Source organism: Hetaerina americana, unplaced genomic scaffold (assembly GCF_022747635.1).
Source record: "Hetaerina americana unplaced genomic scaffold, ioHetAmer1.1.p SCAF_9, whole genome shotgun sequence".
In the NCBI taxonomy this organism is placed as follows: Eukaryota; Metazoa; Arthropoda; class Insecta; order Odonata; family Calopterygidae; genus Hetaerina; species Hetaerina americana.
In genome coordinates this window covers 46,813,332-46,832,378 of record NW_027287538.1, presented here as the reverse complement: position 1 = coordinate 46,832,378, position 19,047 = coordinate 46,813,332, and the positions used below count along the sequence as shown (strand labels likewise).

The 19,047-nt window shown below is 36.4% G+C and overlaps 2 protein-coding genes across 2 annotated transcripts in view; one reads left to right on the top strand and one right to left on the bottom strand.

The window, feature by feature from the left end:
* Positions 1 to 6,163, bottom strand: part of LOC139699062 (BTB/POZ domain-containing protein KCTD3) — a 39,085-nt gene extending 32,922 nt beyond the window's left edge. Inside the window, exons 1-4 of the mRNA XM_071598063.1 lie at positions 6,102 to 6,163; positions 5,699 to 6,012; positions 5,134 to 5,625; positions 2,390 to 2,483 (exon numbers count right to left, since the gene is read on the bottom strand). Of these exons, the coding sequence (XP_071454164.1) occupies positions 2,390 to 2,483; positions 5,134 to 5,625; positions 5,699 to 6,012; positions 6,102 to 6,163 (962 nt within the window). The remainder of the gene's footprint in view (positions 1 to 2,389; positions 2,484 to 5,133; positions 5,626 to 5,698; positions 6,013 to 6,101) is intronic.
* Positions 6,164 to 6,604: 441 nt separating this feature from the next.
* Ttc30 (tetratricopeptide repeat domain 30) lies at positions 6,605 to 17,796 on the top strand. Its single transcript, XM_071597770.1, has 13 exons — positions 6,605 to 6,689; positions 6,832 to 6,897; positions 6,971 to 7,180; positions 7,294 to 7,419; positions 7,502 to 7,637; positions 10,596 to 10,760; positions 13,463 to 13,731; positions 14,394 to 14,587; positions 15,427 to 15,637; positions 15,712 to 15,887; positions 15,965 to 16,060; positions 17,344 to 17,456; positions 17,620 to 17,796. Exons 1-13 carry the CDS (start codon positions 6,639 to 6,641, stop codon positions 17,748 to 17,750), a joined length of 1,944 nt encoding a protein of 647 aa, XP_071453871.1. The 5' UTR covers positions 6,605 to 6,638; the 3' UTR covers positions 17,751 to 17,796.
* Positions 17,797 to 19,047: the final 1,251 nt, after the last annotated feature.

Here is a 19,047-nt window from a genome sequence, read left to right as displayed (position 1 = left end):
AAAACCATAAACACAGTAATCAACCCAAAGGTCGGTTTGGTAGGTGATGGTAGAGTTCACCCAGTACTAAGCCCGACGGCGTGTGAAATGCACATATCAGGGTAGGGGGGCCAATGCCTTTCCCTGCGCCGGTTATGGTTTCCCAAGAAGATATGATACCCGAAAAATCACGTAGCTTGGGTGGATCTAAGGGTGCCCAGAGTGCTTTGCACTGGAATTGAACCCAGGACCTTCTGGTCAGTAGTCCAATGCTCTACCCCTTGGACTACTGCGACTAAGCATATAAATACCCGAGAAATCACATAGATTTGGTGGAACTGCAGGTGCCCAGAGAGGCGTGCCTGGGAATCGAACCCGGACCCTATGGTTAGTAGTCCAATGCTCTACCCCTCAACTACCGCCACCCACTAGTCTTATGTACCCAATAAAATTAAAATAGGCACTATTAAATTATGTTAATTTCATGTTTGCGCAATTATTTATAAGGCTTCTACTATGTCTAGCTGATGAATATTTCATTATGCTTCTGGGAATTTCTGTTGCATAGTTGCATTGGAGACAACAGTTTCAATATCAACTAGCGGCCAAAAAGCAAAATATTTCACTTTACCCTGAAGAAGTCATCAGTGCTGTTCTCACAAAAGCAACCTTTGTGACAGACATTCCTGGCAGCAGAAAGAAATCACCACAGTCGTACACTTTGCATTATAGGCTCATTAAATCAGGCAATCATTGTGAAAGAGCGTGGCAAATACTCTTAGGGATTAGGGATACCTATTCCTATAAATCCAATTTAACATGAGCACATATGCATTTTCATAAAACATATACACAGTATATTCTACTGCCGGCTCATTCATGAAGAGAACCCAATATAAATGAAAATATTAAAAACATATCTAGGAAGAAATGAGTGAGTTAAAAAAGTGAATTCAAACCAAGTGAATTTGAATATTTAGAGGGACACCAAAATATTTCATACCATCTGGTAAAAAAAGCTTAACCACATTTAGTCAGTCTAATTATAAATGAAAATATGAAGGTCATTGGTCTTAAAAGAACAGCTAGAAAGAGGTTACACTAAGTGTTAACCAATGAAATGGCTTTACTTGTACCTAATAGTATATACAACACGTTGAAAGGAAAAAAAAACTGTTTGAAATATGCAGGGATTGTTTGGAAGGTAGAAAAATATATTAAAACTCATTTGAGGAAAGAGGGCATAAATTCGATGCATAAATAAATGCACAATAATTAAAAACAATAATTAAATACAGCTGGTAAAATACCATGTCCATAAATGTGGACATTAGAGTTATGAGAGACCAAAATGAAAAATAAATTAGCAAGTATATTCAATCATTGTCTTTAATCAGAAACATTGCATAAAAATCAATAAAGATAAAAAAGCACAAGTTCAAGTAAAAGTTAAGTTTTCTATTTGACCCATTAAAGACATGCAACTTCTTAGTTTAAATACACCAGCAAAAAGGTGACTGATACATTGAACTATGGAATTTTACCATATAAAACTCAATATACTGGTATTCATTTATAGTATCCACAGAGTGAAACTAGATTCGTTTAAATGCTGTTTGAGAATTCTTAGTGTTTTCATCAGTAAACTAAAGGGTGAATACAGTAGGGCTGACAAGTTTTTTTACCAGGACCAACCTATTTTCAAAGCCTTCAAATGGCATGTGAAACTATAAATTTAATGATACTGTAATAGCCTTGTCTGCCCACAAATTAGAGGCATCTATTTCTATTTTCTTAATTAAGTGGACACATTTCTATTTTTTTCTAATATTAGGCAAGGCTACAAGAAAACTGTATAGCTGTTTTCAATGGTCTTCAGTTTCTTCCTAAAATTTAACTTAGACAGTTAATAAACCTCAAAATAAATGTTACATCATTAAATTATCAGTGAAAAGATGGGATAAATTATTATCAAGTATCTGCTAAACATACCCCACATACTGTAAATTGTTTTTACTAAGGAAGAGTTAATGAATATCAAAAACTCAGCATCAAGGAGGTCACAGAAAAGAAAGCATAAACCTTTCCATATAATACATTCACTTCAATGGATCTGCCTATTTCAAAATTTGAACGAAAAATTGGCAAGTGCTCCAAGGTCAAAAGAGGAGAGGTTTAAAAAAAAAGTTGTAGTGTTACATGGAGAAGTTAGATCAAAATTTGCTCCTATGTATGCCACAAAATTAATTCTACGGACTCAAAAATAGAAATTAGCATGTTTACAATGGAGCTAAAATAACTGATAAATTTAAAACATTTATTTGAGCATGGGAAAAATGTATAATATAATATACTATAGCTGACTAATATCAACAAATATTTAAAATATTCATCCTTTAATATACTTTACCTATAACATGCTACAAAATGAGCATAAGCAGCCACTATCCAGTTGTGATGTGCTTTGATTATACGAACTCGTAGGGGATCAGTCCATACAGAACCTACAAACAATTCACACAAACATCATAATGGGTTTGAAAATATAATAACAATTATTCTATAGATTAATCCATGCTGTAACCCAAATACCCCAGGGGGAGAGAGAACAACATTTTACAATAACCACACCAGATCAACTGCTTGCTACATGTGAAACAGGTCCAAGCAAACATAACAGTTTCAGACTTAACTTTGGGGAATTCCTTCATGATGAGGGTAGAAAAAGAAACTTTGCATCTCATGATGAAGTGCAGCATTGAAACCATGGTCATGTGAAGTATTAAATCTTTATGTGGAAGTGCAAAGTTTCTTTTTCTACCTTCATCAGGTCCAAGCAAGCCGGAAAACATGTACATTATGGATAACTGAGAATGTCAAGGGTTTGTATTCTGCAAAAGGCATTGTTTTTTCACAAATGTAATGTTTTTTTTCATTAAAGACATGTAATATAATCAGTAACACTGCGCTGCCCTACCAATCCTTCACACAACATAGGAAAAATGACCTCCCGTTGGTCCCTTAGCTCTACCAATATCATCATTGGAAAATTTTTGGTAGAGTATCCCTATTAATACTAGTTCATATGACAATTTGATATGACATCATGCAAACTTGTCATTTAGACATATTTGAACTATTGGAGAGACAAAGAAACCAAACTTTGGTCACATGGGAATTCCCAAAAACTCAATTTTATTTTTAATATCTATTTCTGCTCTCCAAGAAAGGTTGGCTATTTAACTGACTCTTAAAGGGAAGAAAGAGCTATGGTTGACTGAATTAAAAATTACAGGTTTTTGATGGAGTCATGTCAAGTGTGGCCTATTTATGACAAAGTAAAGATTTTAAATGAGACACCATGATAATATAAGGAGGGAAAATGTATAGTTTTGAAATAAAAGAGAAAACTCATGCCATTGATGAAACAAAGACATTATATGCAAGAGTGAGAATAACAAAGAAGGAATCAAATGTTTGCCAGGTAGTTATAATTAAGAGAGAGAGCGGTATTATACAAAACAAGGAGAGAAAGACCCTGATCACTTCAACCAGAAACCATCATCACATAGCCACAGAGGGATGTCATTACATCAATGAAGCAGGACCCAGAGAAACAAACTGATCAGGTCCTGAAGGGGAACCTTAGGGGATTACTGCTGGAATTCATCCACCAACTTGACAATTAGAGGAAAGCTAACAGAAGTTTTTTGTGAGGCCAATGATTTGCTAAGATTTCTCCAAACTGTATGCAAATTTTGCAAATATGAAACAAGTGATAAAAGACAGTTAACAAGACTGTAAAGTGCTGTAACAGTAAGAACTAGCTCTCCACTCATTGTGACAGGACAGGATAGGGGTTTTCAATTTTCACCAACCATTGTCAAGTCAAGTTGATTTGAGCAGAGAAACTACACCAATCCTCAAAAAAGTGATGGTCATCATTTACACTAGAGACTTGAAGGAGGGAGATCACTAAGGACCGTCTAAATCCTTAAAGAAGACGGGAGGGTAGAGGCTCCAGCACATGCAGAGAGATCAATGTTTAGTCATAGCACAGTGATTGGTGACAACCAGACAGAATACCTTCTCTTATGGAGGAATCTCACAAGGATTTAGGAGCAGCATTTCATAATCTATTAAGGTAGACCAGAGCTAGAGGGATTATGGTGACCACTGGACACATTGCTTGAGGCATATGTAATCAAATGGACTATTAGAACCTCTCAAGCAAACTTAATTTTGGCATTGCTTGGTATTATAGGCAGAAGTTTCATTAAATCAGCAAAATGTGTATTGCATTTCTGATAAACAAAATCCATTCAGCCTATTACCTAATGACTCAAGAAAGTACACATAACCAGGGAAGACCAACTATAACAATTGGGAGGCATAGTAAGGCTGACTTTATGATAACTTCACTGAGTGTATAAATTTAAAAAAATATATTAATCTAACCGGAACTGCATTATTAGACCAGACCAGAATGAGAGTCAATAGACCAGAATGAAAGTTAATAGATGTTGTCATTCAAATCAATGCAAATGATCCTTTATCCGAACACAATCATAATCATAACAGAAGAAAAAGATTGGCATGACCGGTTGAACTACTTATTAATCCTATGTTACCTTAATGTGTGAACAATTTTAAGGTAGATTGAGGGTTCACCAAATTGTTGGAGACCCAAAACTTACTTTTATATGTCACCGCGGTGGCTTGTATGCCATTGCGTTTATAATGGTGTGTTTTCTTCTATGGCCGGGGAAAGGGGCAAATACGAAAAACCATATTTCCTGCTACAATCATGGAAATATGAGTTCTTTTGCTAGTCATTACCTGTGCTATTAAACTTAGCTTGCCAAAAGGATCAAATTGCGTAGTTTCAGGCGAGAAGTGGAGAATTTTTAAGCCAAAAGATAATGCAACAAGTTAACCCTCAGGGGTCTGATTGAGTTAATGGATTCCATTGGAGAATATACCACATGGTGCAACAGTAAGGGCGGGGACCAAACAAATTTCAAGGAAGAATACGTGATACAAGGTTTTTTTGAAAATGCCAGCAACATGGTCTCTTTGCTTGTGAACGGGAAGTTACAACTTCTACTAACTATGTAACCCCATTATTTGAGAAAATAACTATGGTGAATTTACCTTGTTGTCCCGATAATAACAGGCCTACGTCGTTTCTGAACAGTTTGTTCAGATCCGCAGATGAATTTCTGGTGTGTCGAAGATCCAGCGACGCTGCTCTCGAGTGAGCTACCCGACCAAGGCTTCTTAAGTCCGTCGAACTTCGAGATACTACGCCGGCACCATTTGAATTGGAAGCACCACCACTGACAGGAACACCACAGACTCCAGTCCCGTTGCCACTTACGCTGCTAGATGCACCACCACCTCTAATGTCCAAGGAAGAATTTCGAGAATGTGCACTACGGGAGTGTACATGATGTGATTGCGGATACACACCGTGAAGTGGTGGTGCCATCGAAGAATGCGATGGAGGAGGTGGAACGTGCGAAGAATTTACACTAACAACACCAACTTCGGGGTAGCGAGGAGTGAGTATATTTCTTGTGACTTCTGTTGCTCCTTTTGACGGATGGTTATCCCCAGTAGTGCACGGTTCTTGGAGTGGAACGCCTGAAACCCACAAACTCTGTTAAGAAGCCTTTCTCTCGAGGTAAACAACAAATATAAATCGTAAATTACTTACATGGAGGTGGGAGATACCCGTAAAATAGGACATCACCACATGAAGACTGAGTAAGGTCCTCACAAAGTATAAGTCTTTTCACCAATGGAGCGATTCCATAGTACTCTGCTTCGTGCCTTAGCACACGAACATCAACATTTTTTAAATCTATATCTCCAGTGCGCAAATAATTTAGGATGATGGAAAATAACTTCGGATCCCTATCAATAAATATTGCATTTGTTTCATCACGTAAACTAGATATTCTACCGCTTAACAAGGCAGTAAAAAAAGAATCTGGAATCCACATCAAAGTATGCCGTGAAGTTGAAAATCTTGAAAAAACAAACAATGATAGTTGTATTAACGCTATAATTCAGCTTGACCAATGAAAGTTGATGCTTTAAATGAAGAACAAACATACCTGGTACCCCCCACATTGAGGTGAACTATGTCACCATTATGTGTTGGGTGGGAAAAAGCCATTCTTCATCGATGGTAACTATTCTCTGGGCTTGCTTCTACATACAAGTGTTTTTTGTGTATAATCAACGGAGTAACAGCATGAAAATCCACAATTTTCACGTTAACACGTATGTAGCAAAATCTCACCACAACAATAGCCCATGTTATCGAAGTATAAACTATCGACGTAATTGGACGTAATGAAATTTTTGTTTTGTGAATTCAAAATGCACGAGGCTCAAGTTAAGCTGATATCTACACCAATTTTTAATTTTATGCAATAATATGTACGTAAATTTATTTTTAATATCTTGTAATTATTATTTATAATAATTCATTCTGTGGAATTGCATATCGTTTTGAAACTATCGATCTTTTGCTACGCCTGCTACCATAGCAACCGATTCCCAGTTGACATTTGAATGTAAACAAATGTTGGTGCTTCGTAAGTACGGGCACGGAATGTCATAGAACCTTCGTTCACACAAACGCAACGATGCTGATTCATGTTAAAGACGGGGAGTATACGAAAACGATATATTCTCTGGTATGACATAGCGTTGATATTTTTTATCCACCTTAATATTAGAATGTGCGTATGGAATAAGTGTAAAACACGTCATTCCCTCTCGTATTTCTTTGACATTTTGCTTGATTTCTCTTAATTGTGTTTGTTATTTTATCGTTAGATCCGGGATCAAAGATATGCGGATGCTGTTCAGTTATTAAACAATATTTTAGAAACACATGAAAACGTAAGTCGACGAAGGACAGGATATATAGATTGAAAATATCCCACCATATATATTTATTATTTAATCTTTTCAGTCTAGAGCCGCCCTGTCCTTGCTTGCCAACTGCTACTTTTATTCTCAAGATTTTATAAATGCGGCCAATTGTTACGAACAACTTACGATTTTATTTCCTTCTGAAGAGGACTATAAGATTTACTATGCCCAGTCACTATATCAAGCATGTCTGTACGATGAAGCCATGAAAGTAACGTCACAAATTACCGAGCCTGATTTTCAAGAAAAGGTATTCATTTATTAAATGATTTGAAGACTATTTACCCCGATTATTAGTATTCAGAGCTTGAGATAAATCACATGAAGCTTTCAAGAATTAAAATAAGCTTTAAACTACTGCAGGTTACCAAACTTAAAGCAGCCATTAAGTATGGCGAAGGAGATTTAATGGCTGCAAAAAGTCTAGTAGATAGCTGTCCAGTGGATGATATAGATACAGAAATAAATAGGGGCTGTATACTTTATAAAGTGAGTGGTCAAAGTTTCCATAAACTGCTAATTGTCTTTTCGCATTGGTGTCTGCTATATATCATGTGTCTTTTTTTATCAGGAAGAACGCTATGAAGAGGCTTTACAAAAATTCATGGGAGCTCAGCAAAGAACTGCTTATTGCCCACATCTATCTTATAATGTTGCCTTATGTCATTACAGGCTGAAGGAATATAACCAGGCACTAAATCATATAGGTATAATAAACAATATCTACCATTGAACTTTTATCTATCTCCAAATTCTTGCTAATGCCTACACAAGTAAGTAAGAATGTGATAAAGTAAATTACACTAACATTTATTTAATCACTGAACTTTAATTATATCGCACTACAGCCAGTGATAATAATCAGGAATCCAATATAAATATACTTGGGTGAGTGAAAGTTGGCCTGTCATCTCTCCGCATCAGTTAGATGTAAAGTGGAACCCACAGTCAGTTAACAAGTAACAAAAATGTAACAAAACAAGTAACTTTTATGAAACAAAAATTTGGACTTAAGAAAATTAATTCTTTCACATTGCAATGAAAATTTGGCTAGAAATCTCAATCCACTAGTTTCTCAATAGCAAGTTGAGATGTGCTAAAATCGCAAATATTACCTCAAAATCCCAATTGAAATTTTCCACATACATATTAGTGAGCTCACCTCACTACTTCTCTCATCCCCTTTCATTTCAATAGGCAAGGTTATTAGAAGTGAAGTGTAACCCTATGCTATGCACCCTCGACCTCTAATCATGTTTCCCTCCACTCTCATGAGATGTGGCCCCTGTGACTTTTTTCTGATCCTTCCATAAAGAAAAGGGCCGACAAGGAAGCTTGATGTTCGTACTATACCTTGGCATTAATTCTCAAAAAAATTCATTTGATTCTCATTCTGTTCTATATCCTCAGCCTATGCCAACTTTAGAGTGAGGTGTATGAATTTTAATAGATTCTGATAGTAACACTCATATTTGGGTTCATGCTTTAGAGCTTGTAATATTTAAAAATGGCAAATGAATTCCTCAATCAGAAGGCAAATCTGCTACAAGTGAAACCCAGCTTCTATATGTTATGCTTGATTCCAGTAAAAGAACTGATATCTGCTTAGAGCTTGGAATGGCCCACGTAACTTTGTCCAGTATTATAAACAATAGTGAGAAATGAAAAACTTTGTTAATGATAAATTAACAACTATATTTGTGAAAGATGAACAATTTTGTCAGTGAAAAATTAAGAACATTGTTCAATATAATCAAGCTCAAACCAAAATAGAAGTGTCCATATTAAGAGTTTGTAATTTTCCACAGACTTTATAAAGTCTATGGTAAATTACTTAATCTTTTAATTTGGGCATCAATAAATACCAAGAAGTAAAGCCTGAGAAGCTGATCATCTGGTTTTCACAGAAGAGAGTCTAGGATGCTCTGTCTTTATCAATGGCAGAATCCAACACTTCAGAGTGTTCCAGTCTATTTCTGCTTGCTTGGAGCAGTTAAAGATGAGGAATGGAATATTGTTTGCATTTCTGGAAGTCAGAGAATGTTTTTCCATGATAAGAGACAAGAATGGATAATATCCACCTTGTTGAAATTACTTGAAAGATTTATCACCTATGGGCATTTTAAAAAAATGATCAAATAAGAATTTTTTCCATTTAATTGAGGAAAATACCTTATAATCAAGTTATGTTTATCAACTAATTGTTTTCTGGTGTGAAGTAGTCAGGGGTACAATACTAATTTTAAAGTAGTGACAAATAACATTGTTTCCATTAGATCAATCATGTATGCATGCAAAATATGATTATGATTTTTTTTACACTCTAGATATCTCATGGTGAATATATTTATGTAAATTTGCTAGTTTACTAAGTTACTAATTTTTGAGGGTAAAAAAAATATATATATATGTGTGGGTCGTGGTAGTCCAGTGGTTGAGCATTGGACTGCTGACCGGAGGGTCCCGGGTTCGATTCCCAGGCAAGGCACTCTGGGCACCTGCAGCTCCACCCAAGCTTAAGTGATTTTTCGGGTACCAGGTCTTCCTGGGAAACCATATCCGGCGCAGGGAAAGGAACTGGCCCCCCTACCCTCATGTGTGAATTTCACACGCCGTATAGGGCTTAGTACTGGGTGATCTCCAACATCACCTACTAAACCGACCTTTGGGTTGATTACTGTGTTTATGGTTTTTATATATATATATATATATATATATATATATATATATATATATATATATATAGTAACTACCAATTACTTAATGTTTTAGCATAGCAAACTGTAATGTCAGTGTAAGGAGTGCAAAAGCACATTCTTTCACAGTCATATCTTTTATTTAAATAAATGCCGAAGATGGTAACTGACCTCTATTATCTAAAGAATCAGTGGACAGAAAAAGGTGAAACTCATAACAGAAATCTCCTCCACAATGCTTTACCTGTATCTCAGAAAAAGAGAAATATCACATTGAGGTAAACATCCAGGAGATCATGGTAGTAGTATTGAGGGTAGGCGACTGACTGCCGAGGTCATTTGCGCCACAGGGGATGGACAGGAAAGGATGAAGGGTGGAGAAAAACCCGAATAAATGTATTCCATCAAAAGTAAAGGTTCCAAGTTTGAATGTCTGTTGATATGCTGTGTTGCAATATCTGCTATGCTCTGCCAATGGTAGGAAGCTACTTCAACTTACTATGAAGAGGAATCATGGCTGTAGCATGTTGTTACTAGTACAGCTCCTAAATATTATTAGATTGCAAACTATTTTCAAATCCTCTTGCATCCCATAATATCATATAAATTGTTCTAAATGTAATTTTTGTGGTTTATGGGCAATTAGTTCACTAACTTGTCCGCTTAACACGACACCATGGTTTCCAGGATACTTCTGTGGTTTCACCTTACTGTACTATGGCTTTGCTGACATTGTAGTCAGCATCTTTAGGTCTGAAGATTAAGCACTCACAGGCATTAAGCAACTTCAAACCTAAAGATGCTCTATGCCAATACCACCCTTGTCCATTTCAATGAAACAATGGCAATCCAATTTAAAAACCATGGTGTCATCTGTAAACTTCCATGAAAGCTTTTATAAAAAATGCTAATATATATATGTATTTTAAAAATCTACAGACTCATTCACTTATCAAATTATTATTTCAGCTGCAATTGAAGAGTATGGAATCAGTGAGCATCCAGAAATGAGTGTAGGTATGAACACTGAGGGTATTGAAGTAAGGAGTGTGGGAAACACATTAGCCTTACATGAAACCGCTCTCATAGAAGCCTTCAACCTCAAAGCAGCAATATACTACCAGAAAAAAAACTGTAAGTGTTTAGTAAATGGTAAAATATAAATATTTTTTTCAGGAAGTTCTCTCGGGTTTCCCACCGGGTCAGCGTGGTGTGCACCGACGTTTCGACGGCTAACTCTGCCATCGTCTTCAGGGTGAAGTGCAGAGCAATGAATTCGCCATGTATTTATACCCTGTCGTAGGGTCAGGTGTCCTCCGATTGGTCCGATGTGTTCCCAAGTGCCGAGCCGCCCCGGTGACGTCTCGTACTTTCAATTTTTCTCAGCACAGGTCTCCACGTGCTGCTGATCTGGAAGCCAGTGTCCCTGTTGAAGGTATTCTGTCCTTCCAGTCGGATTTCCACGGCTTCCTTCGCCACTCGGTCCCAGTAGCCGTTCGTGTGACAAAGTCTTTTGGTGCTCCCCCAGTCAATCCGATGACCATGCGTGATGCTGTGTTCGGCGACTGCAGACTTCTCAGGGTAATGGAGTCTGATGCATCGCTCATGCTCCGTTAGTCGCTTTTCAATTGTGCGGCCAGTCTCCCCGATGTATACCTGGCCGCACTCACACGGGATCCGGTATACCCCCGGCGCCTTCAAACCCCGTTCGTCTTTTGCCGTGCCAAGGAAGTTCTTCAATTTTCCTTGTGGCTTGTGGATGGTTTCCACTTTATGTTTCCTTAGTATCCTGGAGATCTTATGGGATACCGTGGAAACAAAGGGGATGCTGACCCTGGCAACGGGGTTTTCTCTTTCCTCTCTCTGACGGTCGTTTCTGGTGAAGGCCCTTTTAAGGGCCAAATTGACCTCCCGGCTTGTGTATCCATTCCGAAGGAAAGTATTTTTCAGGTGATGAACTTCTGCCTCCAAACCTTCCTGGTCTGACACGCATTTTGCCCGGTGGATGAGCGTTGACATAACCCCTCGTTTTTGGGCAGGGTGATGGTGGCTTTTCCCGTTCAAATAGAGATTGGTGTGGGTAGGCTTCCTATACACCTTGTGGCCTAAGCTCCCGTCCGCTTTCCTTTCAATTAGGATATCCAGGAAGGGCAGCCGACCGTTGCTCTCAATCTCCATGGTGAACTGGATGCTGGGATGAATGCTATTCATGTGGCTTCTTTGGCCACATGAATAGCCCTGAATAACCCTGAAGACGATGGCAGAGTTAGCCGTCGAAACGTCGGTGCACACCACGCTGACCCGGTGGGAAACCCGAGAGAACTTCCTGAATACAATACGCCAGGAAAAACTGAGATCCTTTATAAATATTTTTTCCCCTTAACCTTCTGCTGCCACTTACCATTCTTCGAGTCCCAGTCAAGGAAACGTTTTTTCTGCTTGGATGATTAGTTTTTGGTGGCACAACCACCTTCATCTGTAGTAAGAGGAAGAAGATCAGAGCTGTTGGGAGAGGGCTGATTTTGGGAAGGATTTGGTTGGACGGTTGAAAGAAGGGTAATGGAAGAAAAATAAGAGGAGGGGAGAAATGGGTCTGTTGAACAACATTGAGTGATGAGTTCCAGTAAGCATGAAAAAGCCATATGTGAAGGACACACCTGCTTCAGGGTTTTGAGGTTGATCGGAGAGTCAGTAGGTGCGAGTGAGGTAATTATTAAAACATTGTAACACTTATGGAATGAGCCGCGATTAAGGAGAGATTAAAAAGTTGGGGAATCCTGTACCATGTGACCAGAGAAAGAAAATTTCATCAATGGATGGGAGCCAGATGAGTAGTTTCCAGGGATAATTGAAGAGGAGTTATATATTCTTCAAGGTGCCTGAGGTAGAGATTGGCGTAGGATAGATTAAATCTACTTCCCAAGGTGGGTAGCCTTTTACCTGGAAGCAAGATTGGTTATTGATGGAGAAGTAATTGTGGGTAAGGATAAAATGGGAAGAATTAATGAGTAATTCTGTGGTAGGGATTTTAGGGGTGGATCATTTTGAAGGAGAGACCTTCAGTGTGTGTGAAAGAGTACCGGAAGGTGATATTAACGGTTGCCGTGGTGATTGGGATGTCTTGGGGAAGGGTGGTCGAGTTGAAGTGCCATTCTCATTATGTACATTTTTTTGGCATAACAATAATGATTTTATTTGCCCAAGGATTTGTGTACAATAGCAATATAAAATATGTCATAAACAAGTAGAAACTCGGAGCATTTATTTACAGAGAAGATTTTATATATGTATGTAGATGTATGCATTTTTATCTAAAACAGATATACATAGGTATTTTCAAAGGTTTTATTTTACACATACATCATATTTTGTCATTAATTTATTCAGACACACTGTAATAATTTTTTCTCAGATTTTTTTTGTATTTTAAACTGCGTTACGTCTCTTATGTATTTATATTACTGGGGTCATTTATTATAAAGGTTTAGTCCATTGACTTTGGTCCTAGGCTTGCAGCTTTGGTTCAATTGTATTTGATGTGCAGGTTTGACTGGGTTCTGGTATGGTGACTGTGGTATTGAGAATTTGCATGGAAGTCTAACAGTAAAGAAACTCATGTCCTGAAGTTGCCACAGAAGTGAGGAAACCAGTTTTATCAAAATAAAGTGTATTTAAGTCTACAGTTTTTACGTAATACCTCCTTTCCAACAATGTTTATTATATTTCCCTTTAATGTTTGATCATTTGAATAGCACAGAAAAGAGAGTTGAGAGTAGCCACTAAGTTAGCAGCTGCAATTAATCACCATTGATAGCAGTTGATATTTTGCTTCTCAGTTGATGAAGCCAAAGATGCCCTCACTGATATGCCACCAAGATCAGAGGAGGAGCTGGATGCTGTGACACTCCACAATCAAGCACTTATTAATGTAGATGTGAACCCAAGTGAGTGCTTTGAAAAATTACAGTTCCTCTTGCACCAAAATCCATTTCCACCTGAGACATTTGGCAATCTTCTTCTCCTCTACTGCAAATATGAGTACTATGATCTTGCAGCTGATGTCCTGGCAGAGAATGCTCACCTGACCCACAAGTATTTAACACCTGTAAGTTATAATTTTATTTTTACTAAAAATTAACGTTTTAGTGATTATGTGTGCACTCCATGGCAGGTCAAGTGGAAAATTGACTTATCCAGGTCATCCCATCTCTACTTGATAATAATGTGTGCTCTTTTAATTTCCCACCACAACAGTGCCTCATTTTCAAATGCTGAAGTCTTTTATACATGAGTAAAGAACTGAAGCCCAATTAATTTGAAGAGAGTGAAAATTTAACCTTCAGAAATATGAATCATGTATTTATTCATCTTCTGTAAGCTTCACAGTACTTTCTATCTTGTGCAAATTTAAAAGAACCTTCACGGGCCACTAGGTCCAAAACATATTACCTTTTTATCTTGTGTATTCCCTGTGTGTGTAGAAAATGGTGGATATGCATGATGGATAAAATGTGGTATATTTCTCAATTTTCAAAACTAATACAATTTGAGCATTGCGCAGTAATTGTTACAATGGTGCCTCTGGTTTATTATAAAATACAATCAACTGCAGATCATGTGGGAAGCTTGTGTTAATTGAAGATCCAAAACAAATTATGGTGTAAAATACCTTTAATTTCCGAAAGATATTACTAATATTTGATTGAACTCCTATTAAATACCTAACTAATAATTTTTTTAATGAAGGAGCCTAAAAATGTTTTGTAGGACCTGTATGACTTCTTGGATGCACTCATAACACAACAGACCTCTCCAGAGGAGGCTTACCTTAAATTTGATGAAATTGCTTCCAAGCTCTCGGAAACGTTAAGGAAATTGACTAAGCAAGTCGATGAAGCCAGGCAAAAGCATGATGACTCACTAAAGAAGTATTTAAGAGACTATGAAAATGTATTGGAAAGGTAATTACTCATTAAGCATTAAAAGATAATTTAGGTATGCCTAACATCAATTTAATGCTGTGTTCAAAGGCACAAGACACATTTTACCTGCTGCTTACTCTTTTGAAAAAAATGTTTGTTCTGATTTAGTGTGAATGGCAGAGAAAATGCAGCATATAAAGAGAACTGATAAAGCACCCTAGTTTCCTTATTTCTTCAAAGAATCAATTCAGGGTTATTGTAATAACTTGGGAAAATGTTTGCACTATCATCACTTCCTATGGTGATCATGAAACATATAAATAGGCCTGAAAGGTTATGGTATGAGTGCTTCAATTTATCTAGTTCTTCTTTGCCTCAGAGTTCTGCCCATATGGTCCTTCCCTTCATTGCTCATCTATATACCTCTTTGTTCCTCACTATATCTATCCATTTAATCTTCAATACCATTTGTCAAAAGCTTCCGCTCTTCATTGGTCCACTTTTCCATGTCTCTGATCTGTAGAGTGGCATGCTTTATACCAAAAATAATATACATGGCTTATTTTTCAAATATGTTCATTTCATTCTGTTTAGAGAACTATAAAGTATCCTATCAAAACTCCATTGTTTTCTCAAATCCTAAGTTTTGCTGTAGATATGTCAAATGGTGCAATTAATGAAAGACTTGTACATCTTTTTTTGTAGATTCTTCATCAAGATAAAAATAAAATAGTGGTGTTATAATATGAATGTCTACAAGTAAAAAAAAAGTTAATTCAACTTTTTTATTAATTTTAACATGAATGTACAGCTTGAGTAGTACTAATCATGGAAGAAATAAGGAAATTTTCTTCTGTAAGATGATTCTTTATTTTCAGATACATTCCCGTCCTTATGGCTCAAGCTAAAATATACTGGGATATGGAGAATTATGCTCAAGTTGAAAAAATATTTAAGAAGTCTGTAGAATTTTGTGAAGATAATGAAATATGGAAGCTGAATGTCGCTCATGTTCTTTTCATGCAAGAAAATAAACTGAAAGAAGCCACAAGATTTTATGAACCAATTGTGAAGAAAAACTATGACAATGTAAAGTACACTTCATTCCAATTCATCAGTTTTATGTGATTACTGTGTTTAACAGAATTGTTGATTGATTTTAGATGCTGAATGTGAGCGCCATCGTTTTAGCAAACCTATGCGTAGCGTACATAATGACAGCACAAAATGAGGAAGCTGAAGAATTAATGAAAAAACTGGAAAAGGAAGAAGAGCAACTAGCATATGAAGACTCGGATAAAAAAGTTTTTCATCTTTGTATTGTAAATCTTGTGATTGGGTGAGATTCTTTTCCTTTTTGATATCAAATGCATTAATGCATTAATCAAGTGCAATAAACAATCCTTTCCAATCCAGGACACTTTACTGTGCAAAAGGAAATTATGAGTTTGGAATTTCTAGAGTTATGAGAAGCCTGGAGCCTTTCAACAAAAAGCTGGGAACAGATACATGGTAAGTTCATTTAGAAACACTGTATATCTAACTATTCTAATTTTGACCGAATCTTACACGCTTTTCCCCACAAAACATTTTTTTTAAACAAAAATTACATACATTCAGTAACATAATGATGGTGGAACCACTGCCTCCTCCCTCCCCCAAACCTCCTAAGTCTGACCCCATGGCTGTCACCAAAAGCCGCCGACTTTCAGCTTTAATTTCAGGGAGATAGTTTTGATGTCTTGGCCTTATCAGTGTGTCGATAATGACTTCAATGACCCTTTAACCTTAGATTATTTTTCATAGAATGTGAAGGCTTATGGTGAGCAATTTATAAACTGGAAACCACAATGTAAATTTTTTCCAAGCCCATAAGTTTAACCCCATTCACCACCATCTTATCCTTCCCCTCTCCCTCCTCCAAAAGTTACTTAATAAATTCTTTACATGAGTATCCCATTGCTCAACAAAATGCACACTAATACATATATGATTTAATATAATGCAATTTAACTATTATGCTGAACTATTTCCTTCCCTAAAGGATTTGGCATAAAACTACGTAAAGCTGACAGCACTATCCTTTCATAGTACATTGCTACCAACCTGATGATTTCCATGTTAAAACTAGGTAACCAAAGGATATGAAGCCATATTATTATCTATGTGATCCTCAATTAGTTATTATATACTGGTAACATTAAACTTTTAAAAAATATTAAATGTAGTCTGGATTCTTAAACATGATTTTGTTTTTACAGTATATCTGAATGGAAAGAAATATGGGAGCTGGTGAATTTAAATATAAAATGTGAACATTATGTTAAATTTCACTGGTTTGTAATTAACATTGTATTTGATTATTCTCATTATTGTATTTAATTTCATAAATATTATCACAGTTGATTTTTTATTTAAACTTTGGTCCCTTTTCTTAAACTATTGGAGTTCTATTGATCCATTCCTTAATCAAGTGTCAATTAGTTTAATGTACGACTTAGATGCTAGAATTTTGAACAGGGTAAGGTTCTATAATATGGCTATGACAGAAATTACATATTTGAGGATTGCACAACACCATTTTGATTCCCCCTCCCATCTCCCAGTTGGTATGTAGTCTCTCTCCTTGGGAATGGCCAATTTAACTTCCTTTTGCCCTCCCTATATTTTTACAAATTTCGGCAGCAGGACACCATTTTGGGAATACTTAAATATAATTAATTTGCTAGAATGTATGTGCTGAGTAATAGTAACCAATATAATTGAGCTATGGGAATTCATGGTATTTTTTTCAGGTATCACGCAAAGAGATGCTTCTTATCTCTTATTGAAGTCATAGCTAAAAACATTATTCTTGTGAGAGATTCTGTGATTCAAGAATGTATTGTCTTTTTGGAGCAATGTGAAGGTAAGCATAGAGAAATTAACTTCGTTTAAATGGTCCATCTTATACTCATAGACAAGTATTCATTCATCTGGTTCAACACCATCCAACCTGGGTGACCACTCCTCCAAATCTGCTCTCTTGAAACTACAACGTTTAATACTCTATCAATGGACTTATTTTGTAGTATTTGGCAGGAGTATAAGAACTGTAAATGAACAGCCTTTGGAGCAATTACAAATGCACATAGGAAAAACTACAGTTGCATATGAAGCTCGTATGTTAAAGTCATTATTGATGAAAATACGAGATGCGTGAACAAGTATGAGACATACAATGATTTGCTTAATCACTGACAATTAATAGATTGTGAACATGAGGTGAGTATTGAAACATCCATTTATATTTTATTTAAATTTAGAAATATTGAATCATGTAGTTTTAATAATCTCTTAGAGAAAGATCCTGTTGAATAATGTCCACAACTACAAATTCCAAAGAAACTGCGGGAGATGCCGCAACAGTAACTTTTAACGGAGTCATCCGCTAATGCGCATTGTGTGATATTGAGGGATCTGGGTTCGAGTCCCAAGTCAAGGCGAATGATTTTTACACTCTGAAATTGTTGAATTGAGATGTCCACAACTACATCTAATTTCTTGCAAAGTATGGTGCAAATGTATAGTAGCATGTTAAAGGCCTATTTGAATGCTAATGTCTATAATTACTTTTTAGGGGTGTTAAAATCCACCAGCTTTGGGGGAAGTGAAGACATCTATTCCTTTCAAAGGGCTAAAAAAAAAAAAAAAATTAAATTGAAATAAAATGTAAAAGTTCAACGTAAACTGTAAAAAATAAATGAATATATTATTTTTCCCTTGTTTGAGCAAGTGAATTTGGATATACCCTAAATAGATATTTTCCTTTCTAACGTTGGTCACGCTAAGCATGCTACTCATGTAGCTCCTCTTTTAGTCTCCCGTTTGTTATATATCTTTTATGGGATCCCAGAACCCAATTGAAAAGAAAGTAAAAGTGCTACTGAAATTTGAGATGAGAGGGGAATAAATATTTGTCATGCCCCTACATTTTTAATGGAAATGACAAAAAGTAAGAATTATTTCCCACCATTTTAGGGTACCTAATATTGAAGGAAATGAAAAACAAAATCTCATCCACATGTCTTGGTCCAATCTGTAATACCTACCACTTCTATGAGCAAAGATGTAAGTTAATTTGTCAGGTATATCATTAAGAGAGGGAACTGGAGCATATACACAGCCTATAATAGGTTAAGCAGAGTGAAGAAGCTAACAGTGCGTCATGGCTCACAGATGTAAGCCTTGACTTCTAGATTGGCACTAATGGTCATACAAGGGAGAATACACAGAAGTCTTGAAGAAAGGTAGATCAAATTAAAATAATGCATACATTTTGATTTTATTTGAGCTTTTCAGCCAGAGCTCAAAAATAAAAAAGGAACCATTCCTTGTTGAGTTAAATGTAACTGCTTGCCACAGAATGAGCCACAGAAGTCAATTCCAAGTGCACCTACTTCATAAGGGAGTGCCTTAAGTGTATTTCTGTCAAAAAATTTGATTTGTGGTAAAGCTTT